The sequence below is a fragment of the Buteo buteo genome, chromosome Z (assembly GCF_964188355.1).
Source record: "Buteo buteo chromosome Z, bButBut1.hap1.1, whole genome shotgun sequence".
Lineage (NCBI taxonomy): Eukaryota > Metazoa > Chordata > Aves > Accipitriformes > Accipitridae > Buteo > Buteo buteo.
The window spans coordinates 36,057,573-36,084,185 of record NC_134204.1 but is presented as its reverse complement, the minus strand read 5'-3'; the positions used below and the strand labels follow the sequence as shown (position 1 = coordinate 36,084,185).

The 26,613-nt window shown below is 38.6% G+C and overlaps 1 protein-coding gene across 7 annotated transcripts in view; it reads left to right on the top strand.

Moving 5' to 3' along the window:
- ZDHHC21 (zDHHC palmitoyltransferase 21) overlaps nt 1-26,613 on the top strand; it is a 53,256-nt gene that overhangs the window by 12,880 nt on the left and 13,763 nt on the right. For 3 of the 7 annotated variants that reach the window (XM_075020683.1, XM_075020681.1, XM_075020684.1), the window contains exons 3-9: nt 5,974-6,070; nt 9,612-9,815; nt 10,572-10,670; nt 13,432-13,543; nt 15,120-15,258; nt 24,453-24,569; nt 25,616-25,690. In XM_075020683.1, coding sequence (XP_074876784.1) covers nt 9,662-9,815; nt 10,572-10,670; nt 13,432-13,543; nt 15,120-15,258; nt 24,453-24,569; nt 25,616-25,690 — 696 coding nt within the window. In that variant the 5' untranslated portion in view covers nt 5,974-6,070; nt 9,612-9,661. Of the gene's footprint in view, nt 1-1,954; nt 2,647-5,973; nt 6,071-9,611; nt 9,816-10,571; nt 10,671-13,431; nt 13,544-15,119; nt 15,259-24,452; nt 24,570-25,615; nt 25,691-26,613 lie in introns of those variants that run through there. The other 4 variants (XM_075020685.1, XM_075020687.1, XM_075020682.1 and 1 more) reach the window with 3 other exon arrangements.

The following is a 26,613-nucleotide window of genomic DNA, read 5'->3' as shown; positions in this document are numbered from 1 at the left end:
CATCCATATTGTACTTTACGTGAAGTCCATATCACACAAAGTTAGTTCTTCCCCTAGGTATGTTTTTTCCTTCAGAATGGAGTCACCACAAAGACTCATTATCTATCTACGTGCATTTGATACTCTAGCAAAAGTGTCAGGTAACGTCTATAGTCCCAGCCTTTGCAAGTTCAATTGGGAAGTCCAGCACATGACTGCCTGCTTTTCTTCCTGCACTGTGCTTCCCCAAAAGAAATATTAACAAATGGAAACTGCTGTGCTGATGACTGAGCCAGAATAGACTACTGCCCTTGTTCCACAACCTGTGTTTACTCTGCACATCCATGAGTCGAAAAGAGTAAAATACATCTGTCTGACAAGACTACAGATCTAATGACTGGCCATTACCAGTGTACCACTACAGAAATGCAAATACCTGGTATTTGACAGGAAGATGACATTATTGACTGATTCTTTTTCATTCTACAAGATTATATTATAACATTCTTCGATTATATTATAACTCTTTCTTTATCTTTCCATTTTATTTCCCAAGTCCTTGGTTTCCTTTCTATTCCTTGGTTGTTGGGTTTTTTTCTCATTTACATTTATTCTTCAAATCAGTGAAAAGTTTTCACAGCTTATTATGTCTTTTACGTATAGGCATAAATTTGTAAGTGAAATTTGTCATGGAAGAGGTGGAGGCCTGTTTTTTATTACAACCTTTCCAGTGATTCTCTTCCCCACATTTTGTAATAGTCCAATTAATATGTCTATTATTTACAGCATTGCCCGTTCCTAGGGACTTGTGTAGGTTGTTCCTAAGGAAGCACTGTCTTCTGGTTTACCTGGAACATGCTTCATTCTCTTTCTAGACAACCTCCAGTTCCTGCTAAGAATATGCATTTACAGGTCAGAGAAACTTTAGCTTGAAATGTTAACAATTGCCCTGTGTAACAGAAGACTGTGGACACTGAAAAATACATCAGGACAAGGACCAAAAGTCTCGACAAAAGCTTGAAATCCACCTAAACACTAAGCTGACTTTTTGGGTACTCTCTTTTCAGAATGATCATACTATGATTAAGTTTTAGGAAGAATGTTAGTAGTAATAAAGAAGAGTTTTCTCTGTCGGTGGTGATCACCGCATTACTCTTCATCCATTTCATCCATGGAAATGCTCCAGGGTAAGAGCCCATCAATTTACTGTGGGAACCATGCCACTCAGACAGATGGGGATACCTTTAGGTAGCCAAAAGATCATGTATGTGCATCAGCAATGGGTGCTCAAGGCATGATTCCCAGCTGGGAACACTGAAAATGCTGTCTGTTACAAGCTGTCTGTGGCTCTTTGCCGCTGTTAATCCCTCGCGGGTCAGAATTATCTTCTAAAAACAAAGATTAGGTTCCATGGCCATGTAGGGCCCTCTGTGAGCAAGTGGCACAGCACAGCAGGGGACCCCAGCGTCAGGAAATTTTGCAACTGGCCTGTGCTGCCAAGGAGAGAGGCTAGGATGCACAGTATAGAATTACAAGAGGAATTCTTTATTCATAGACATGAGGTGTCCCATTCAAACCGGGGCACACCAAATACAGTTTTACACATGGTTCTTATACCCTTCAAGCGCTCAGATATAACACGGTTTGATCACTCACTACTTAACACACACACACATATCGTTATTTTGAAAAACAACTATAATTCTGTGGTGCCATCGTCCACCTGCTTCCTTCTTGATCTAGGTGTCCCTGGAGTTGGTTTTGCGACTTATCTGTGATGCCAGATAATGGGAGGGCTTCACAGAGGTGTTGGAGAGGCTGGGATGCTGGCGTTACCTTGGTAGTCCAGGAGTATCCCTCCTCCTTTGTGGATGGCTTTAAGATTCCAAGAAACAAAAGGTCCTTATGTTCCAGGTGGGGGCCGTCCTCCTCCTCCTTGCAGTGAGCTGGGGCCCTTCGGTTATGCTGACTTAACCATGATTATGCAGTATACAAGGTAAAATATATATTCCTTAAGAAAGCTAGTACGATTTCAAACTATAAATAAAGTTCATGTAATTTCAGACTGTAAAGACTAATTGGTACAATACTTTGGGAATGAGATTCTCCTAACAGGAGCCCGGAGACCGAGGCAGAGGCCTCGTCTGCAGCGCTTACGTTTTGTCAGGAATTGCAAAGGGGACACCGCAGAGCGGAAAGAGCGAGAAGGACTCAGCCTGACTACCACCTGCGCTCGGGAACGGGCCTGCGCCAGTGAGCTCCAACCCCGGAGAAACCCTCAACGGCGGATCGGCCACACAGGTCTCCGACCGACTCCCGCCGGCCAGGGGAGACCGTCCCGCCGACGCGGCTCCTCCCGCCTGCGCCGGGAAGCCCACGGTGCCCGACCCTCCCCCCGCCGCCGGCTCCCCGCCGCAGCCCGCCGACCGGCCCTGAGGGAGGAACCCCGCCCCGCCCCGCCGCGCCCCGCCCCGCCCCGCCCCGCCGCCACTCTGCTCTCAAGCGCGCAGGCGCGCCTCGAGCTGGGGAAGCGGCGGCGGGGATTGGGCGCGCGCGGGCGCGCGGGCTGCGAGCGGCCGAGGTGGCCCCCGCGGTTGCTATGGAGAGCGGGGGAGAGGGGGGCGCGTGACCGCGGCCCCTCCCTTCTCCTCCTGGCCTCGCCCAACGGTTGGTTCCGCCTCGTGCCCCGGGAGGGAGGACGGGGGGGCACGGGCTGGGTGGCCGTCGGGGGCGCCGCTGAGCCCAGCCGGGGCGCCGGGGACGGGGGGTGTGCGGGGAGCGGCATCCCTCCGCAGGCCTCGCCGGGGGCAGGCCCCCCTCCGTCGCTGCCGTGAGGGGTGACCCTGTGGCCAGGCCTCTCCGGGGGTGTCGTGCCCGAGCGCGGCTGTCGGGTCAGGGGCTCGGTGGGGAGAGAGAGGCCGCTGCCGCCCCTCCCGCGGCGATGGGACGGAAAGCGCCGCGTGCCGCTCGGGGCGCCTTTTGGCGGGGCCCGGGGGAGGCTGACGGACTGACTGGGAGGAGGCTTTCTTTAGGGTGGGTTGCGGGTCTCTGCGTCGCCGGCCCCGGGCGTCAGCGTTACCTGTATTAAATCTGCGTTACCACTCGTGGATGCTTGCTTACCTGAATTCACTTGAACTTCAGGAATTCTATTTTCTGTACAGAGAGCTGGGGGAGGGAAATCCTTAGCAGACTTGATGAATATCTCCTTACCTACGAAATAAATACTGTTGTCATTTGCACGAAGCTCCACAATGCTGCTTTTTTTTTTTTTTTTTGCTAAATGATGAGGAGGGCATTTTCTGCTTTTGAGCTGGTGATGGAAGAGGTGCGTGCGTTTTGTTGGCTGTGGGCTCCAGCAACACAGCACAAGGAAATGCAATGCCCTCTGACCTTTCTTAGTTTCACGCTTTCATTTTGCAGCTCCACTAGTTAGTAAAATGAAATTGTAGGTCTTCATTCCCATCGCACTGAGTATTCAAACAGTGATGTGCTTAAGTAGCGTGTATTATCTGTCTACAAGCGGCTGGTTGGTCGTCAGTAGGTGAAGATAAGTTTTCATGGATTTGTGATCAGTGAGGACATAGTGTACGTACGTTAATGTCAAGCCACGTCCCAGTCCAAGCCCGTTTGGCATCTTTAATGAGTGCATTAGGTGTTTACACGTACACCTTGCAAGATCCCATCTAGAAAAAATAATTGGGTGGGAATGTCTTGCCTAGCTTAACCCGCCCTTCAACAGCCACGTAACAACTGTGTAGTGCCAAGGTCTCTACGAACAACCATCTATTGTATAAACATGTGCAATGCCAGGTACATGGAGTTTTGTCATGGCAAAAATATGCTGCTGTGTGTATTAACTGGTTATTCGGATACTAGTTTTGTTAAACGGAAGAGCTGCAGAAGGCATAGGGGTAATTCTGACACTTGATAACATCACGTAAGTGACTTCTTTAAAATGTTATTGAAAGTAATTTAGTTGTTTGGTCCAAGTCGACTTTTTTTTTTTCTGGTGAAGTGTACTTTTAGTTTTATATCAGTAATTTTTGTCAGTCATTCTTACACTTTCAGGAAAGTCACAGATCTAAAACCGCAGCCTAATCCACAAATTGACAGAGGCTCTTGCTTGTTATGGCCTTGTCTTGGCTATCAAATATTATAGCAAGTATATCTCTCATGTTTGTACTCTCTGCTCCTTTTTCTGTCTGAATGGCTTAGAATACAGCCTTTTTAGAAAGTGGTGTTCTTCTCACTCTAGAAGTGTATTTTATAGAGGGTAGTATTGTTCAGTTTGCATGGGGTCTTAAAGTTGTGTTTCACAGTGAACAATACTATGAATTATTGATCTGTGTCATTCAGGAATTGTTTAAGCATTTGTGAAGAACGTTCTGGAATTCAGATTTCACAAAGTCTTGCTTTTCTTACTGAAGTAGAAGTCCAGGGCTAAAATGAGGCAGAATATATAAGATCTTGGTTTCTAGTTAAGTATCAGTGCAACAGCCATAAAAGTGCAAGAAGCAGGATGTCACCAGAGCTAGTTGTCATACTTCCTAAGATAAGAAATGGAGTAATGCTTGTATTGGGTTTATTTATGAAACAGAACTTTCTAAGTATGTTTTGGGACAGTCTTGATGCAAAATAGTATACTTTTTTTGAAGTTTGCCTTCAAATGAGCCTATTAAAACAGTCTTTATTTCATGTTGACATTCATGATTAGTGCAAAGCTTTCTCATTTCTCAGAAGTGACTTTCTGCCTGCCTGACTCGTTCTGTGGTTTCATTATTCAGTGGATGGCACATCAGAAGTCATATTGGAGGTGATTGTAGTGAACGAATACTGAGTTTATTACACCATCAACTGAATTGGGCAGAAATAAAAGGGTTAGGAAAAAATGCTGTCCAGGCATCCCTCAGTGAAAGTATTTTTTGGAGAGGCAAGAGCAATTCTCGATTATGTAGAAAAGGCTCAGTCATGTTTTGGTAAAGCTGAAGCTTTTCACAGCCACAGCTACTGTTTGCTTTCAAATGCTTTGTGTTTGAGATGTTTATTTAGAAAAAATGGCTATAAATTAGGGTAAGAGGGAAGGAAACCACAAAACCTCCAACACAACTGTTGTGTATTTTATCCTAAATTATTTCGCTGGAAATTTTCTTAGGCGTTGCATGTGTGAATACTGAGTGTATACAGATATAAATCACTTAATTGCTTCTTTTCAACTGATTTGTTGTAAACCTGCTCATAGACTTTTTTCTTCTACGTATTGTAGTTATTCTTATCAGAAATGATGCATCCTAAAGAACAGAATTATTTGAGATCCGTCTTCCTTTCTTTTGACATTGTATTTGAAAGAGTAAATATATATATTTTTAAAGTATGTTTAAAAAGATAAAATTATAAACTCACCTTGTTTGTGAGTTAACTTGGAATCTAGTACTTTCTACCTAATCATCAGAATGTGCACGTGTTAGGTTTTCTTTATTCCATCTACACCCCCCACTCCCACCCCATTCCTCCTTACCTATTTATGTACGGTCATAAACCAAGAGGGAGAGAGGAAAAAGCTCACTTTGCTGGAGAAGGTCAATATATTAACATTGTTTATGCAGTATTGCGAGAAAAGTATAATGAAAAGTATAAAACTTAATTTATCGTTACAGTAGGCATGCAGGAAGCAAGTATATCATAATTTAACTGAAATACACTGGCAGTAGTGCAGTTTTATATAGACCTTTCTCTGAACAATCCCATCCTTTTGAATGTATATTCAAATTGCGAAATGGCCTAGAACTGAAATTCAAGGAAAGCTAGCTAGAATCAGCATGTCAGTTCAGACATGGGAGGCAAAAGATCTGGATATCTCTGTGAATAGCTTGAGAGGAAGCTGTACTCAGTGAGGTGGGGTGTGAAGAACAGAATAGAAGGTAATCCGTTATATGCTGCCTTTCAAACCAGTGATGATGATTGTTTGAGTATCGCACTCTTTTCTGTCTCTTTCAGAAACGATACAGAAGATGATGATGAAAAATCTCCCTATCTTGAGAATGGGGCCTTTTTTTGCATAGTTCCAACTTAAGTGTGGAACTTGCCATCAAAGGTATGGGTTTGTGTGTGTGTATGTTTGGTTTTGTTTTGTTTTGGGTTGTTTTTTTGATTATAAAAGTGAATAATGCCATGCAGGCAAAATTTAGTCATCAAATTGTAAAAATTTGGGATACATTTCCATTATAGGCATTCTAATTGTTTTCTCCAGAATCTATCTCACTGCTTATTGCTTGTACTTTATACTTAGTAGGTCACTTGGAAACAAGTATTTCAGTACTTCTATCTCTCTGTTTTGTTTGTTGAGCTGTTATTTCCCCTTCTGAGGAAGTGCTATGGAGTCATGGAATCTCTACTGCTCTGGTAAGATGGAAAACAGATGGATTCTTCCGCAGTCGGCAGTGTTTCTAGCTGCCTCTGGGTTTTTTGGCCTCTGTGTTTCTGTCAGTCTGCATGGTTTCCCCTTCATAAATCCATGCTCACTACTCCCAGTCACCTTCCTGTCCTTCATGAGTTTGGAAACAAGTTTCCAGGATTATTTGCTCCACCTTCCCAGGGGTCAGGGTGAGGCTTAACAGGCCTGTAGTTGCGTGGATCCTCCTTCTTGCCCTTGAAAACTGGGTTGACACTTGCTTTCTTGAGTCCTGCAGAACCTCACCCATCAGCCTAAAACTTTCAAACGTGTTTGACAGCAGCTTCACAATAACAGGGCCAGCTCTCTCAGCACTCATGGTGCCATCTCATCAGGTCCCATGGAGGTCTTATGTCCAGTTTTGTTTAAAGGTTTCTTAATCTGATCCTCCCTCACTCAGAGTAAATCTTTCTTGCTCCAGACTTTCCTACGGGTCTCAGGGGCCTGGGATTCCAGAAAGCAGGTCTTACTCATAAAGAGCAAGGTGACTAAGGCACTTTGACTTTTTTTGTATCCTTTCACCAGGTACCCTGCCCCATCCAGCAGTGGGCCCACATTTCCCTCAGCCTTCCTTATGCTGCTCATATACCTGTACAAGACTTTCCTTTTGACCTTCATATCCCTCACCAGATTCAACTCCAGGTGGGATTTGGCTTTCCTAATCCCATCCCAGTACACCCAAATGGTGTTTCTGTATCAAGTGTGCGCACACACTTGTTGCAGCCCCGCTTCACCTCTGTTTTGTTGGTAAGATCTCTGTCCACATAGGGTCAGGTGGATCCTGCCCTCCACCTCCTCCCCAGTTCTTGATCCTCAGAGAAAGTCCTGTGGATGTAAAAGCTGAGTCCCAGCTTTTGACAGAAGCTGCACAAACACTTGTTGGTCTGCAGGATCTGCCTACTCCTCCTCAAGTCCTTCCCCTTCATCAGCAGGATGAAGGAGACACCACCTCGTCCCCGGGCTCTGGCCTGATAACGCTCCTGGCCTCTCCTGGCTATATCTGTGGTGCCCCTATGGAAGAGTAGCTGAGGGTAACAGTCTGAGGGCCGGACTGCTACCAGCCTCAGGAACAGCCTGTCCATGGTAACAAGGACCCAAGCCCCTGGCAAGCAGCAAACCTTGCCAGGTGGCAGGTTGGGCTGGCAGAGGTGCCTCTGTCCCTGCAGCAAGGTGTTTCTCGCCACTGTTTCTTGCTCCGTCCTGCCCACGCTGCCACAGGACTTGGGCACAGCCAGCTCGGAAGCTTCATTGGACAGAGCTCCTTGTCTTTGCCAGCTGCCAGGGCTCAGAACCTGCTCTGTAGATCAGAGCTGCAAGCAGAGAAGGAACCATCCTCCTGGTGCCAGACCTCACAAACTCCCAGGCTTTGCCAGACGCAGCATCTCCATGCCCAGCCTGACAAGCTAAGGCTCTGCCTGCTTCCCCTCAGTGCAGTGAGGGTTCATGTAGCTGCAGGGTCTTGGAGGGGTTCTGGTCCATCTCCTTTTCAGCATCCCTAGTGTTGTACAGTCTGGTCACCTCCCACAGCTTCTTTGCTTGATGAGACACATCCTCCATCAGTGCATGCTTAGAAGGATATGAAATGTTTTTTAGTTCTAAACCTGCTGGTTGCCAAAGCTAGCTTACAACAGAGGCACATGAAGAACTGGCAGATTCAGGAGTATAATACTACATCATTTATATGTCTAGAGACTGTACATATGTGTGTAGTATATTAATACCATGTATACAACAGACTATGATGCATAAATGCTATGTATAATAAAATTAAAAAAAATAGTAAATATAGGCCTAAATAGGTTTTTTGTGATTATCATGAACTTAAAAACAGTTTTAAGGGCACAGTAGCTGTGTTCAGTATGCAACATGGGTTTATAAAACAAGTGTTAGCAAATTTGATGCCTTTTTAGGATAAAAATTAGCACTTAATACTCTGCTATACCTGAATGGGAATGCTGTTTTACTAGAAGATAGCAAGCAAAGGCTGATGATAAATACTGCATAGAAGTGTGGAAAAATATCAGCTTATTTGGGTCTGATTTTGACTAGAGATATCTCAAAAAAGAAGGAAACAAGACTAATGAAACTTGTGGGTAATATTAAGCAGAGAAATGGTGAATGCAAGTGAGGATAGACAGACATGAAACAAGTAGAGCAAAACCCATGGAAACAGAGATGTCTGATAAACAAGGTGAAATTTCAATGCAACAAGTAGAAGGTGAAAGGAGTGGAAGGAAATCCATCTGAAATTGTCAAGTTCCCTGAAGCCCAGAAATCAGGGAGACTAATGTGTAGGAGAGTAGCTTGGGGTTTATGTGTGTGTTGCAGTATTAAGATACGTATATGAAGGCAGCCTGGCAAAAAAACTAACAGTAGTAATCCTTCCCTTGAGGCTTCTGCTGAATAGTGCTTACGACTTTATGCTGCATTTTTATGAAGATCAGTTTATGAAGCTCTGAGGTTCATACTGTAGGACTTGGTGGGGTTTCTTCAGCCGAAACTAAAAAAGAGCCCAGCACACTATCAGAATGGATGTTTTAAGTGTGATTAATAGTGAGAAAACTTACTATTGTATGATACGTCTTAATGATCTACATGAAAGATGTTAGGGTAGTGTGGTTCCTTTCTCTATTGCTTTGCTATAAATGCCATGAAGGAGGTCTTTTAAGCAGAGAAGAATTACAGATTCCTAGGGAAGCCTGTGACTATTTTAGCATACAAGCTTTTAAAAAAAATTTTCAAATATAGTTGGGAGACTATGATAGGTAGGTACGATGAATCCTTGTATAACATAAATGATTCCCTGTATTTCTTGTTTGCTTTGCAAACTTTTTATTTTGATGGGAGACTTCTTTTCTGTAATGTTTATATCCTTTGCTGCTGCCATCTGGCTCACAGTTGCTTGCTTTACATATTACTTAATAGTTTTCCCAGGTACTTGTTTTACTTCCATCTTGATGATAAATGTTACTTTTTAGCAAGATGTAACTAATAAATGAAATCATAAAATGTTTCTATTCCTGGTACCTGAACAGGGTATGTGAAATGTCTCTAAGTTTTCATTTAATTCCTTAAATCCATAGCTGACAGGGGTTTTTTTTCCTATTTGAATGTAAGTGGAACCCTGTAGGTTGCATGATACTGGTTGATTTACTTTTTTTTTTTTTTTTTTTAATCTCTCTAGGATAATCTTTTCTTCCTGGGTCGTGAGAGATTATTAACTGTTTTTGTTCAATGGGACGACGAATTCACTTTGTGGTTGACCCCCAGGGTTGGTGCTGCATGGGCCTGATTATCTTTGTCTGGCTGTACAATACAATCTTCATTCCAAAAGTCATCCTTTTTCCTCACTATGAAGAGGGACATATTTCAGTTGTGGCAATTTTGTGTAAGTCAATTTAGCCCTTTTCTCTACTAGTGAAAATAGTATCTTTGGGCAGTTAACATGTATGAGAAACGTCAGAAAATAAAGAATAATGTGAAGGATAAAGATAAAGTATACGAGTACTGGGATGCATCCTACATATTATGCTCTGAGAAGTTGACACACTTCATTCATTTCAAAGGTGTTATGGTAAAACTTGTTCATGTGGAAACTGGGGAAAAGCATTAATATGGCTTTCACATCTTGTAGCTAGAACTTGACAGAATTTCAGGCCCACAACTCTTAGTGCTCTCAGAATTTGGGGTGGTAGTGCTGATGGTTCACAAACTTGAATTTGTCAGCTAATATGAGTTACGCTAATAGGTTTTGCTGGGGAGAAGGCTTGAATTATAACTGAAACCAACTTTAAAGCGAAGATGGACTACTCAAAATGTCGTTTCACGTAGAGGCTTTGAGGTGTAGAATGACTGGTGCTTATTTGATAAGACAGTGGAGGAACTTCTTAAATACAGTAGTCAGGTCATAATGGCGTCCTATCAAAACAGTGTTCACTGCTACCATTTCCTGTCCCTCTCCCTTTTTAAGACTGGGGAGTGCTTAATATTGTAGACTGTATGGTACCAAAAATATATCTGGAATTGAATGGGAAGGCTGAGTAATTTCCAACTTGGTGCTGGAGCATCTATATTTTTGATGCAGTGTACAGTAGATATTTTGTACACCTGAAAAAGACTAACAAATGCTTATTTATTTTTTCAGGTTATTACTTCTGCTCATTGTTTTGTATAGCTTCATTACTAAGAGCCTCGGTAGCTGATCCAGGAAAGCTACCTGAAAACCCAAAGATACCGATTACAGGTACATAAGGTTGTTTCTATGTAATTTGACGTCCTCAAAATAATTAGGAATCAGTTTGATTTTATGAGATTTGATGGAAACCATGAGCTGTCTTTGCTGAAGCCTAATATTGTTAATGAAATTAAAATTGGTATGTTACTGTTTTTATCTTGTACATTTCTAGCACTTCCCCTTGTGTAGACTCAAAACTTCGTTTCAAAACTTCTATTCCGTCAGAAGTTTAGTAATGTAGGAACTTCTGCTAGGAAATTTTTCCATGGGAAGAACTTTTTTTGCATTCTAGGCTTTCAAACATACTGCATATACTTCTAACTTGATAATATTTAATGAAAAGTGTTTAGAGATGATTAGTCATTATAATTCTACAGCTTTTTTCTAAGTAAATTTATAAGACGTTGAAAGTGATGGTAGAAGGTACTCTTACGCTGGATTTTACTTGTGCATTTTTTACAAATTTTTTTCAGTGACTTACATTTGTATGGGCTGTTAACCAAACAAATGTGACGCTAATTATATTGCCTTGCTATAGAGTAGCAACTTAACATGTGACAATTCATTTCTGTTTCTGAATTCCATTTTCTGTGAATCTATCCCACAATTCCCATATGGTATCCGATGCTCCAGAAACTGGAGGGAATTTAAAACCTTAATAATTCTCCACAGAGAAAGCCAATATTTTTGTGAACTGTTTGATGCTATTAAGGTGCTTGTCTAATGCATCATGCTTTTACCTAGCAGTTTAGAATGGAGTAGGGCTATTAAATGGTATGAGCTTTGTCACATAAACAGAAAATACTTTCTGAATGTAGAAAACATATCAAATGCAGTGAGGTGTAAATACTTCAGTCTTGTCTTGCAGCGTGGTGGATGCCAGCAGTAACATTTTGCTCTCTCTTCCTGATATTAGTGAGAATCTAGGTTGATGTGTTTGGAAACATGATTTGTTTAGCATCAGCACTGTTGTTACAGTGGTGTGCACAAACGAGGCAGCAGATAGTCGGAAGAGATGTATCTCCCTGGGATTCAGAAGTGAAACACTGATATCAGAAAATCTCATGTCAGTGTTCTTTCTGCTCCTGGTAACTGATCCTTTGAATCCAGTAAAATGGAAGGTGGGTCAGACTTTGGGTTCTGCAGTCAGAGTTCTTGCTGCAGGAAGAACAACATGGAATCTGCAACCTGAACTGGAGAATGAAGACACTCAGTACAGTTACAGACGGTTGCATTTATGACTGAATGTTCATTTACTTGCAAAATACCAGGACCAGTACAAATTCCCTTTGGGCACAAATGTTTCTTTCTCTTTTAAGGGATCCCTTTGAATAGCTCTCCCACCTCTTCATGCTCCATTCATTTCATATGGCAATGATACTTCATAGATACTTCTGAAGATGGAACACTTAGGCTTGACTATGACATTGATTAATATGACTTGGTGTGTGCTATGTCAGGGGTTTTTTACTTTCTGAAGTAGCACTTCGGTTCTCTGGTATTCTTTAGGTTGACAGGAAGATACATTTTTGCATGGTATAAATTGTATTCAAAAATGAGGTTGGGGTGTTTCTGAACTCTGCTGGTAGCTAACCTATTAGGAAGTGACACCTTCGTGACACTGTATTTATGGGAACAGATTGTAAATCAGTTTCCATCTGGCATTATTACTAGTTTAATGATCTCAGATATTGGGCTTTGTTACTTCCAGTGTCCAAATGTTGTTCTGCAGCAAGAAAGACAACATTAGAGCTGCCTGCAGGTGGCTCAGAAGTGCTAAATTTAACTTTATTTTGTTTACATAGGGACAGTGCTTTACCATATAAAATTTCAGAATGTCCTACTGTAAAAGCTAAGCTTATTTTTTTTCCCCTGGGATTTAAGAAATTTCTCTGCATCAAAGAACTAGAAACAACTAGTCAAAATATTTAAGGTTCTCAGTCATGCACCTATTTTCCTTAAAGACAGAAAATATATACTTTTGTGAATGGAAGTATTACAGTGTTGGTGTGATTTGTTTCCTATGTGAAGATGAACTTTCTGAATATATAATTTGAATGCTTATTTTTTAAAGGCTTCCTCTAATTTGGATGGTGCAATTTGAGGTAAATAATAGCTAGGCTGAGCAGTAGTAGGTACTGGTAGTTTCAGCTACTCAGTATCTCTGGAGATCAGCATAAAGAATCTCACATTGGGCATCCAAAAATATTGCATCTTTTTAAATACAAGCCTATCCTCTATCTGTTCTTTGGTTGCCTTATGTGTAAAATTGCATGATGTGAGATGCATGTCTTAAAATGCTTTGAGATGGAAGATGCTCCTGAAGTGTTCATTGTGTATTTTATTTTCGTTAGCTAGCTCTGACAAATTTGAGTAGCAGTATTTCCTCAGGAGGTTTTGGAATGGCGGGGAGATTGTATGATGCTTCTGTCTAGCAGATAGGTTTTTTCACAGTAGACATGTAAGAAAATAATTGAATTACGGTCTTCCTTGTTTGAGTGATAGCTTTTGTGCTGTAATAATTACTCCCTAGTAAGACATAGGAGGAGAGATGATTTTGGAGAAGAAAACTGGCACAGAGTGGCAGTAATATCTTCCAGTTTAATTAAGATGACAGTGGGAAAAAAGTTTTTTGTATGCTGCTTATATATAAGAATGTAATACGGTAAGATTTTTTTTCTCTTTGAATCACTAAGATATAGATACATCATGAGTGTGCTGTACTGAGTTAAAATCTCTCTAAAGTGTCTTTCTTTACATTTTCACCTAGAACGAGAATACTGGGAATTATGTAACAAATGCAATATGATGAGACCAAAGCGTTCACACCATTGCAGTCGTTGTGGACATTGCGTGAGGAGAATGGATCACCACTGTCCATGGTAAGACCAGGACATTTGTTCTAACCATCTACTGGTTTAGTGAATCATTTCAAAGTTCATGGTCTTGACTATTGCTCATTTGTCATATTTCTTTCCCAGTAGTGCTTAATCATTTAGGCATTTAGAGCAGGGAAAAAACAGCTTTGAGACTTCTTATGTCTACAGGTAAAACTGACAATAAGAACTGTTGCAGTGTAACATGTTAGCATTGTCAAATTGTTATGTGCCATATAGTTTTGCAAAATTCACATATTTTGTTTAAAGAATTGGAATTTTTACTCCTAAAACTGATCGAAATAATTGATTTGTACATTGAAGATTTATTTCATTTGTTGCAATTTAGTTTCTGATGCTGGAAAAAAATTTTTTTTGGTAGGAAATAGACAAATATTTATGTTTCTTGGATTGAAATAAAAGATTACAATTTCAACATAAGAGGTGATGCTCTTTATAATAATAAAAACAGATCATGGTTTCAGACAGTTTTTGGTTTTTAGTTTACCAAATTGCTATGCTAAGTAGAAAATGTTATTGACTCATACCATGCCCCACTTGTCATAGCCTCACTGATTTTGTAGTGAAATTGCTTATTTTAGTGTTCTTTAACTAGTTTCAGTCAAAATGAAGTAATCTGGCTAAAATTGTCTATTTAAATTGATTGTTTGTAGCTTAAAATGAACATAAACATTTCTGTCGGTGGTTCTGAGGTATCATTTCCAGCAAGACAGCAATGATGAACTGCAGAGGACAAAATTGACACCAGGATCCTCCTATGTTGATTTAGCCATTTTTCAAACTACCTTTTTTGTCAATCGCTACTTCTGAAAATAGTGCCAGTATAGTGCTTTTTGTCATTATGGTTTAGCTTGGTACTGCTGTCTGTGCCAATGCTTGTATGAAATTGCACGCCAATCACATTTTTTGCATCAGCATAACTTCTGTGAAGCAGACTAGATGTAGATGTCAAAGATTTTGAATCTCGTGCTTAATATTTCTAGAATCCTTGTGATTCTCTTACTCATTTATGCTATATGCAGAAGGAGTTTCTGAATAGAGATGCTTGTTTTGTCTTCTGTGTCTTAGGGTCCTTCCTAAGTCATGCGTATTTCTCATTGGGGTATGCTATGGTCACGTTTATTTCAAACCATTCATTTGTATTTCCAGTTTTTGGACTCAACATAGTTCACAACCAGTGAAATGTGTTGAGTTGCAGAAGATAATATGTATTACTGTGAAACTTTGCGGACTTTTAAAAAAAAATTGTTACTTGAGTATTACTTAAAATCGTGGGAGCATCTTTGGTATATGAAGATACAGAGAAATATGTCTCCTGTTCTAAGCAGTGATCTCAGTAATGCAACCTACACTTTAAGTGGCAGTATAAGGAAACCATGCTTTACAGTAACTGCCATCTCTAACACAGAGATCATCACTTTGATTAAGGATGGAGTGTTTAGTCAGTAGTTCTTATGTTTGCTCCATAAATAATAATAACTTCTCTTATTCACCATATCATAACTGCAGTGTTAACATCTTTATATTTCTTTCTTTATATATACTCTTTGTTTCTCTACAGGATTAATAATTGTGTTGGTGAAGACAATCATTGGCTGTTTCTACAGCTGTGTTTCTACACTCAGATCCTTAGTTCTTATACGCTGATACTTGATTTCTGCCATTACTACTACTTTTTGCCTCTGAAGAAGGGAAACTGGGTAAGAATCAGTTTTCTCTATGAAGTTGAATAAATAGCTAGTACTGCAATGTAATTTATTTTGGTATCTAGTTACTACATGTTTATGCTGGCTCAGTTGTTGACAGTGAATAGAGTTCAACTAGATGTATGTTGTCAAGTGAGCAAACTTGATTTATGGTAAGTAACACAATATTCTGAAAGGGTATATGATTTCTGTGTGTTAAAAACACAACATTAGTTTTCTTAGAAATCTAGGAAGGGAGGACAGAACCAGTTAGGTTCTTTTAGAAGTGATTAGTGAATACTGGGAAGAAGCAAGGTAACTACTTTAGGTATATTCAAATTTCTTTCTAATCTCTCCAAAGTAAATTTATGCAGCATATATATCTATCCTAAGTCCCTGTTTAAAAATGTCGATATTGCCAGAAAAATGAGAAAAAACATATGATCATTCTGAAAGGAGAAAAATCTACATTGGTTGAGAAGCAATATTTTGTGTTGCTTTGAAAAGGTCGCGTGGGTTAAGGGAGAATTAAGTTTGGTTTGTTTTATTTGGACTCTATGCCATTATCATATTTCAACATCTTGTCATCAGCAAAACACAGTTGAACATATAGACAGAGAAAATGCAATTGGAATAGATTGGAATAGAGTAAAAATTATGGAATTTCTTCCATTATGGAATTGAAGTTGTAAAGTCTCTGTGTCTGGTACTCATTTATGTCTATTATCTGTTGTGTTCAGAATATTCAAGAGATTTGCTTGAAAGTTGCTGAATACTTGTAAGTGTTAGAACAGCAAAGCTGATATTCTTTCTTTTGAAGAAAATGTTACAAGATCTTGCTCATAAAGAAACATAAAAAATTCTACCCAAAATTTAAAATGGACTTTGTATTTGTACTGGACTATAACAAATATAAGCGCACAAAAGAGAAAACCCTAGAAAACAAATCTAAAACATATTCAAAGTTAGATAACATTCAGGATGTCCTAAGTGAAGAGACTAAGACCATCCCTGAAATTGGTAGTGTACTCTAAATTTTGTTGAGATTTTTTCCAGTTACTGAAGTGCTGCAGACTTGTTTATTCCATGTTGATGTGACACCCCAGTATACTCTCTGCTGGTGATGTCACACCCGTCTTTCAAGGCTGCTGGAGACTGGCCACTGGTTGTGGGTGAGGCAAATCCTGTTTTCCATTTTGATGAACAACTTAAGTTTGTTATATTATTTTGTAACCTAAATGGCATAAAATAAGAATATTAAACTTCCTGAAAAAATCTGCTTCTGGAAAAGAATGGGGCATAGCCTTCCAAGCCTCTTGTTTGCTCCCATATCAGTCTGCAGTGGATGTGATATTCCCAAGAAAGTGTATGTGAAGATGATGTGTCAAAGGAGAGCTGAAAATGTAGGAAGACTGGACTCCTTGGATCATCCAGAACTGATAAAAGTGTTACATTCCAGTTGATAGATACCAGCTTTTTATTATGTGGAATGTACCGAAGTTGAGGATTTTTGCAAATCTCTCTTAAAATAACTTCTATTCTAAAAGAATTTCATTTTTTAGTTTTTTCACCTATATGAATATTTCCATTTAAGTGGTTTAAGGGGCTCTAGAAATATAGAAGAGGGAAGAATTTGCTGTCTGCTTGAAGCATCTTGTCACAGACACTGCCCTGTAAACTGAGACAGACCTGTAGAATGTGTCTCTTAAAATGGAGTACTCATATTTTTCACTTTTTTTCCAGTTTGTTGCAGATGGGCTTTTCGTATTCACTTTGTTTTACAGGCATTGTGAGATTTGAGGGAGCTATTTTGATTTGTTGTAGCTGCATTCAAGTTAAAAGGGATATGAAATTGCAGTCTTTCTGTATTAGTGAAGAAGTCTGTTGTCTAAATAAAATTTCGTATGGATATGTTCTGTTTTGGGTTTTTGGAAAGTTAATGTTTTTGAAAGGTAACTAAATGTAAATGCCTTTGCTTCTAGTTTCAGGAGCTTTGTAAACTTATTTTTAATTTATAAAATAAGTTAACTTATTATGTTTCTGGTCAGACTAATCTTACACTTTCCGTATTCTGAAGGCTTCCCGTGCACAGGGTTTGCAGGTTTCAAGCACAAAGGCTTCTCAATAATACTGATCTGAATGCTGGATTGGGTACTGCAGTGCATCTAGAAGGAGTGTTGTTTTCCGAAGATAAAATCTTTGTATGAAATTGGCAGTGCTTCGCAAATAATGTAATTTCATGGTAGAATATTTCCTTTTTATCGTGACAGTCCCCTGAATGCTCTAACTTACTTTAAGTAACTACACTGTGTTTAGATAACAAACCCAAGTTCTGTTAGCCTTGCTTTTTAAAAGCGGAATGAAAGGGAACCAAATTATTTGCTTGGAGGTGGTCTGTGCAAGAGAGGAAAAGGGAACTCATGTTTACTTCAGACAGTTTACAACCTCTAAAGAGGTAATAATAAATAGTTATTAATAATAACAGTTCAAAGAATTAATACGTATGAAACTTTGTTCTTGATGGTTTAACTGTCAAGTCTTTTGGAGAGAGACCTACTTATAATATCTACCCTTTAGAAGATGCCTCCTTTAGGAGGCAGAATACATGTGCAATCATTATTTTAACCCAGTTTAATGTAGTTGCCTGAAGAGTGGATCAGGTTCCCATGCTTGGCTGCCTAAATTCACACAGAGTCATGGAAAAAATGGAGTAGTTTGTTCTGTTTAGTTTTGTTTAGTTTTAGCTGTGAGGTTTTTGCCTTTATCAATTTGCATATGTGGATACTTCAGATGACGCTCTTCCTTTTGGAAAACTGGATCTGTGTTACAGAATCTAACATTCTGTGCGCCAGAGAGATAAATATGATTACACTGTATAGCAAAACTTAGTAGACACAGCAGATCTAGTCTGTTCAGACCTTTATTAAGTCTAGTATTACACTGAATAGTATTTAGCTTTCTTGTTTTTTCAGTTGCAGGATTGGGGGACCCACACTGAAGAACAGAAATAAGAATAATTTGTTTGGCTGTCTAGTCAATATATCTTCCTGGAAGATGACATCAGAGTCCCATTAAGCTGATTTTTTAAAAGTGTTGCTAAGGTTATGATGCTGTATAACTTTGTGCCACAGAATCAGAATTACGTAATTTTGACATCAAATGAACAGGAACACTGAGAAGGTTTGCCTAATATTAGTTAGGTTTTTAGGCAAACATCCTGCAACATTCTTTTAGTCTTTATATATAAATTAAAGCTGAAGTACCACAGCATTCCAGAGCCCACAGCACCTCCTACCTTTCATGGAAGTGATATTCTTTGTCGAAATTTTGGCTGTAACCAAGAGCTTGCATTTTCTGAACCGACAGGGGCTAGTGTTTAGCGCACAATTGAAAAAATGGATAGTTTTTTCTAAACAGCCATCTGGAATTACCTTATTTCTGCTGATTAAATATACTTGTGAATTTTTTGGCAGTGTGCCTTCATCTTAATTTATATTCTTTGGATATAAAATAGTACATGACACAGAAGCTGTAGAATTAAAATTGCTCTTAATGCTGTTGTGAAATAATAATTTTATCACAATACTGATTAATGCATTATGAAAATATGATCACTGTATGCATGTTAGTATTTCCTTTTGAATGAAAGCTTGTGGTTTTAATTTTAGGGTTAAGGAAGAAAAACTCAAACACTTTTAATTAAGTATGCTAAGGTAAGGGTGATAACTTTATAGCTAATGGAGGAAGCCATTTCAATAAAGATACCATCTTTCAGCTTCAGGTCTTATAGCAGAAAATCACTTCATAGTATTCTTGGTGTGTGTAATTGATGCAGTCAGAAAGATGGATTGTGGTTATTACATCTATTTGTCCAGCAGGAGGAGTACAATTACTGCTGGAAATGAAGGAAGTGGTAATTAAATTGTCTATGTGAGATCCTAGCAGAAGAAAAATATATAATTCAAATAAAACAGCATATGAGTTCCTCTGCTAGCTTTGATGATTTTCAGAGGCTAAGACTGGAACGTTCTTAATTTTGCATCTTCATTAAAAAACATCAAGGTCAGGAAGTCTGTATCTTTTAGGAAGTATTCAATCTGTGGCTAGTGAGATGAGAAGAATAAATACTAGTCTTCTCATGACTACAGTTGCTCTCTACATGGCTGTGCTGGCACAGATTCTAGACACAGCTGGTCAAGTAGAAGGAAAAATATATGCTTTGGCAGTACATTTTACCTGATTCATAGAAGGCTTTTAATCTTTTCAGCGAAAGAAGCTTTGGTGATACATTCTGTTTGCTAGAAATGTTGCTCAAATGGTTGTCATAGCAAAAAACACTGTCATAAAAAAAACCTAAACCCCTTTGTTCTGGTTTAGTTTTATTTTGTTCCTGGTTCTGCAGTTATCCATTGTATATTATGGAAGTTTTGTTACTTAACTAATTTTTAAACTGTTCTGAGCTCTATGGTAGAGGGGAAAGGAAACATCATGGAAGAGGCATTGTGGGAATATCAGCCTGCTCTGTCTGACACTCAGCTTTCCCAATTCCAAATAAAAGGTGTTGGGAAATATTCACTAGACTTTGTGAGAAGATTCTTTACAGTAATATTTATTTCAATATTATATATTAACATTAATTAAAATCTGGAAATATGTATCATGCAAAGTCCATTTATATTGTAAAGACAATCTAAAAGAAACTTTTTCTTTTAGGGTCATGAAATGACCTACAGGATGTGAGTTTTTAAAAAATTAAAAATACATCAAAATTTTCCTTCTCAGTGTTCTACAAAACCAACCTAACCCTGCTCTCCTGTGTAATTATAACGACAGCATATGAATATTGAATTAGGCTTAGAAAGTTAATACATTGTCTGTAGAGAAAAGATAGGAGCAACTGAGAGGATAAAATTTTATTATATCTTAATATACTGGTATTGTAATTTTTATGCAAAGATTGTATGGCCTTTTCTTAAAGTCTGTTCTAGTCTGAAATTATTTCAAAATTATCACTTTGGATTGAACTCTGTGTAGGCAACTGATTTTGGAATCGGAGTGCTATTCCCATTTTCACTTTAAACCAAATCAGTCATGAATCAGACTGGAAAATTACTCATTTAGCAAACCTGAAATAGACCTCAATCAAAAAGTGCTTTACATAAACATCAGTTGTTATTAATAATAAATATCTCTACAAAAGTGGTTATTAGAATGCAGCTCGTGTTCTGTGAATTAATTTTCTTCTTTTTTTTTTCTTAACATGAGCGAATTTTCTCTCCTGTACCTCTCCTTCCTCTTTCTTCCTGCAAAACCTGCAGTCTGTATTTTTTGTTTTGTTTTTTTGAATCCAACATCCTGGCTTTGTTCTATATTCTACACTGTTTTTATGATAGCAGAGTTGATAGACTGACTTAATCACCAGACTGGGACAGACATCCCGGGCATTTGCAACTGAGCACAGACAAGCATGTTAGCATGTGTTACATGAAGTATCCCTTCCCCAAGAGAAAGATGGAGTATCCTAGTATATTTTGTTAGTATATAAATTTCTGTGTATATCCTATTTGAGTAAAGAATCAAGACTGAATAAATGAATCTTACACTGTAAATGAGAATTTATGAAGGTTGTTTTTCACTTTGTCTCTTCTGGAACAGACACAACAGTCCTGTGTTGGTCCTGCTGAAACCTCTGTCTGCTGTACAGAGTGTGCTGTTTTTAAAGGAATATTGTAAGCCCTTAGAAATAACGACCCAGTACTGCAAGTGACAGAGACCCATTAAATGTTTTCATGCCTCTTTTTTTTGTGGTGGTGTTAGTAGGGTAAAAAGAAAGTTGAATTTGGAAGCAGTGGTCATATAACTGATTATGATCTTAAGCTGGACCCATCGTTGTTTTTGACCTCTCTCCTGTATGATAGCATAAAGCTATAATAGCTGTTTTCCTAGTCAATCATAGCATTCATTGTAGGGATCATCCGTAACAGTTGATGCTCACAAATGAAGACATGGCATGTGTTCTGCTATGGTGTTGAGGAAGTCTCGTGTGAATGTGTCACGGAGACTGGCTTTCTGTGGAATGTTTTGGTATTGCCTGGTAAGATAAAGATGCCAGATGTAATCCATTCCTCAACATAATCCTACAGACCTATACTTTGCTTCTTATTTTGTGACAAGTTTCTATTGTACACATTTCTATCCATTTTTATAAGTGGCCAAGAATCCTTGCAGTTTGACTGGATGAAGTAGTGGCTAAAGGGAACTTAAAAACCTTTAGAACACGCAACAGCCTGGGGGAGGGCACATCTGAGCTGTCTAGGAAATGCTAAGTAGAAAGAGGATGGCAGCAACCCATGTGAACTGAAGTTTTGACAGAGCACTTAGGTTGTGATGTTGACAAAAAGGAGAGGAGAAAGGGGCTACCTGAAGGGCAGCTTTCACATTGTTAAAACTGTGCATTTAACATCTGTGCCAAGGCCACATATGTCAGCCTGGCCCAATGTGGAAAAAAGCTGCTATGGGACAAAACCTATTGTGCCATGAGAGAGGGTTCATGCATTGGTGATGTTAGCTTATGTGTGCTTATGCTTTGTGGCTCAGTCTGTGTAGTTCTTTCTCTTAGCACAGATAGTGTGATTTTGGAGGTGGGGGGCAGGCTGTCTCAGTCCTTGCACTGCACTGAGATTGGTGAGTCCTAAATGGTGTTTGAACAAGAGGATCTGTTCAAAATACATTGAAAGAGGGATTGATTACTTATTGACTAGTCCTGGGGATTGATTTATTATAGTTTTGATTGGTTTTCTTAGCTGGGAAAAATGTTTTTGTCCGTTCTGAGAAGGAAAAATAAAAATAAAAATAAATTGAGTTGAACTGTTACATAAAGCAGCAACATCCTAAATGTATAATTATTACTATTACTGTGATTTAAATGGATTTTTTTAAATGGTCTTTTTTTCCTATTTTTGTGGAGTCACATGTTTCTGTTTGAATGTGGAATTGTTAAAGTAGCTCTGTTATTAAAGGTCTGATTACCAGAAGACTCTATTCCTGCATATACTTTGGTTTTCTATAGAAAAATGCTGTTCTGTCTACAGATTGCTACATGAGCCCCCAGTATTGATTTCCAGGTCATCATTTCCTCAGAGACTTTGATTCCCCTACTGTTGTGTAATGGCTGGAACAAACATTGGTGATGTCACCTCTTCTCACTAGTAATTCAGCAACCCCCAGTCTTTTGCAGTAGATGCTTCATCTTAAGGAAGGAAGGAAGGAAGGAAAGAAACACAGAGTAGTATTCCTTGTTCTTCACTTCAGTATGAAAAGTCTTTCCTTTTCTGTACCTCTAGTTTTAACACGGGTTAGAAGGGCCAAATGCGAAAAGCAACCTGCCGTCTTTACACTAGGGTTTTCTGTTGTCATGTGTTGAGTGATGTCTGTTTTTCCTGCTGAAGATGATGCTCAAGAGAAGAACTCTTCTAATTAGAATGTTGGGGGAATGCTAAGAGCTGTGTCACAAACTTTTTTTTAATGGGGGAGTGTGATGCTAGATCCAGAACCTGACTTCACTGTTGGCACTCTTCTCTTATATTTCACTATCTTCTGTCAAGTTGAGTTTGAATACATTAAAACATTTCTGATATTGTAAAACATACCTATGAAGAATAGGAAGGGAAGCTATTTTACAGCTAGAACTTGTGTCTTACCTTGCTTTTCTTTAAAGCTTTGGTGGGCTGGTGGAAAGGGGAATAAAAATTAGTATGAATGCTTTTATTTTTATTTGATTTAACTTTGAATTAAGTCATTAACTGAGTAAGAAGACTTAAAAAAAAAATAAAATTAAGCATATATATTCTACAGCAGCAAGAAAGACGAATACTAAGAAGAGCTGGCTTACCAGTTCAGAATAGACTGTTGGGGTTTGCTTTTTGTTTTAGCTGATTAACTAGTGGTTTCTGTTTGTTCGTTAAATACTGACTTTCTTCACAGCTTTGGTAGCCAGTATAAACTATTTTCCTGGGTTTATATTTTGAACCTTCATGGAAATAATTTAAATCTAAACCCAGACCTCTTTACTAAATATAACTTGCTCTAACTATTCTCTGTTTAATTAAAACCCAGTATTCCTGAATCTAAAAATTCCTTTTCCTTAAGTCCTACTGGTTGAATGTAAAGAAGGAAAGTTCAAAAGCAGTGTTTTTTTGGTTTGGTTTTTTTTTTTCAGTTCACTTTTATGTTCTGGTTGTAATTTAAAGTTTACTTGAAAGGTTTTAATAGTTTCCTGCTGTGATCTGGCTTTTCTAAGTGGAAAAACAGATGTGTACATTCAAAAGACAGCCTTGAGAACATAATCGTAACTTATAAATAAGAGAATGGGTGGGTTAACTCATTATCAAAGGGTAAGATGGGTTGTGAACTTGCAGTACATCTACAGTAACTGCCATGTACAAATGTTTTCCTGTGATAAAAATAAGGTGTTTTATCCTTTGAAAAAGATCTATAGAACTCTCTTACACTTTTCATATTTTCTACTGGGTGAGAGCAGGCTTTCCAGAGCAGCTGATACAGTAAATTCATATTCTCCTGCACCCTGAGGCAACTTGGTTGTGCATCCATATCTGAAGTTACAATAATCCACTTAAGGCCAAAATTTAAAAGATGAAGATAAGTTTATGTTGGATAATAGACAGCATTACAAAGAGACCAATCCAATACAGATACTTGGATTTTGTAGGTACCATCTGCAAGAGTCAAGCTAGGAATGTTGTTACTTTTATTACAAAAGAGGTGAAGTTAAAATGAAATTTGCTGTGGCTGGGAGCTGAGATAGAGGAGTCTCATAAATCAGACTGTTTAACAGAGTGGTTTTCTTATGTTTTGGAGCTTCTGTGTAACAATCTGGCACAGCGTGAGATGACAGAATCGGGAATAACCCATTCAGCTCAATCTACTCCCAAACCTTATATACCTGAATGAGGTTTTTTAGCAGTCTGGCAAAAAAGCCCCAACTGTTTACATGTATAAATAAAAGATTACTGGTTTATAATTTTAGCACATAAATGTATCAATGATTTGCAATGTAGCTCAAAAATTCCATATTTGCCTTTAGGTATAAGTCTTCGGGAAGAGCTCTTGTCTAGTATTTCCACTCGGTTCAAAGACTTAAATTAATTTGTAAGAGCTAAAGTGTCTCTCTTCTTTCTGTCTTGTTCTAGGATGTTTTTGTATTTAGACATGAACTTGCTCTCCTAAGAATATCTGCCTTCATGGGTCTAATAATATTAGGTGGAATAAGTGGACTCTTTTACACTCAGCTAATGGGTATTTTCACTGTAAGTATCTAATTTTAGAAGTATATATTAGTTTTATTTTCAATAAAATTAATAAAAGCAGAAAAGCAGTTGCATTTAAGGGAAAAATAGAGAAACACTTGCGCTATGAGGTACCTATTTGGTATATGCTTTGTCAAGACTCTTATCTCCAAGGAAGACTTAAGAAGCCTTCTAACAAACAAGTGTCTAATAATTCACCTATCAAGGCAATTTCCTGATTTGTATTAGTGAAATAAAACCATACATTCTCCTGGAATTGTGCAGTGTACAATGTACAAATTTGTGGGTTTTGATTTTTGTTTTTATTTTAAACTCGTATGTACCCTGGTCTCAATTATACTTTGTAACAGTGAGGCCGACTGATAAATCATACATTCTGAGAACATGGGCTTTTTGTTAAGTATTTTAATAAATATGCTTATGTTCATATTTCTCCAATTACTAAACTGTGGAATGGAATATTTTACAATTTACAGTCCAAATGCATATTCTGTATTTAAAGGTACAGGAAAAAATCCTTTGCATTGAAAGATTTTCCAGGTAAATTGATTTGGTAATGTAATAAATATCTACAAGAAACAAGCTTTTGTTGCTGTAATATCCTGTTCTGTACATTAGAATTTAATCACTGCTAGTGAATTCTTTAAAGTTATCTTGAGAACCCATAGAAGTGTTTGAAGTACTGCAGTGTTGAACAGAGAGAGTACATTAGTTGGACCTGTACATGTCTGAAAGGATGTATGATCTGGCCTGCAAAACTTTTTTTTAAAGACAATAACATACAAGATGACAGCATCTTTGTGACTACAACTGATTGAGATCTGCTTGAGATTTCATTTTGGGATTATGAGGGTTTGCACAGTATTAACCTTTGTAGGTAGATGCATAATGGAAACCCTCCGAACTGTGTTATGTAATTTCTTTGTATAGAATAAAGGACAAAAATTACTGTATAGTTTTTCCTTCTGTTAGATAAAACAATAATATTGCTTATTGTTTTTATTGTAGTACCTTTACATAAGTTTACTGCCTTCTGTTCTTTGTAGCTGTGCTGTATATTGGTTTTGCCATCCTCCAGCTGTCTACCAGACTGCTTTCTGCACTTTCTGTCAACCCCTCAGGTCTACAGGTTTACCTTTGTGCCCTTTTACTGTGTGCCTGATTTCTGTTCCAGGGTCTTGGTGATAGGTTCTCACCTCCCTGTTTAAATGCTGCCACACAACCTTTGTGTCTGCATCCTCTAGAGTTAGGGTCTTTTTCTAATCTGATACTATGCCTTGCTGGGTATCTAGCTGAAGTGGTGCAGACATCTGAATTCTGTTCACCCTCACTCCCAGTAGTGGGACAGACAGAAACTCAGGGAGCCTTTGAGTTCAGATGTCTTTTTAGTCTCTGTTAAAATGGATATTTGAGAAGGAACAAAAAGCCATGTGATTGGTACTACTCTAAACCACAGAAATGATACAGAAGAAAACAAGAACAAAACCTAAGTCTACAGTTCTGTGTGCTGCCAGAAACTGGACTAAATTTTGGCAATGGCCATCAGCATCCATTCAGATACTATTACTATACATGAAATAAAAACTCTCAGACTGAACCTGATTCTGTCAGATACACCTGAAACTTGGGACATTTCTGTTCTGACACAGGATTATCAACTGTGCTGCTTCTGCAACAGGCATGAATTCCCAGTATGTTCTTTCGCTGTTCTGAGCCTTAACACTGTCAGGCTGCTATCACCACTGCAAACTCTTATAAAGTGCTGTAAAGCCCTTTTATCCTATGTCAATTGTATAATATACTGTGAAGTACATCCCATTGCACTTACTGAGCTGGCCACTACCTTGGAACAGATGCATACTAATAGCATTTTCAAGTCCAACCTCCTTTTATGTGCTCAAATCATAATTCTGTGGATCGCTGAGCTGCAGTATGCCTAGATACCCTCTTTCGTCCTCTTTGCCAAACTTTGTGAAACAAATACACCACAGTACTTGCGGATATGGATGGACTATGAGAGGCAGATGCTGGAAAGTACAGATCT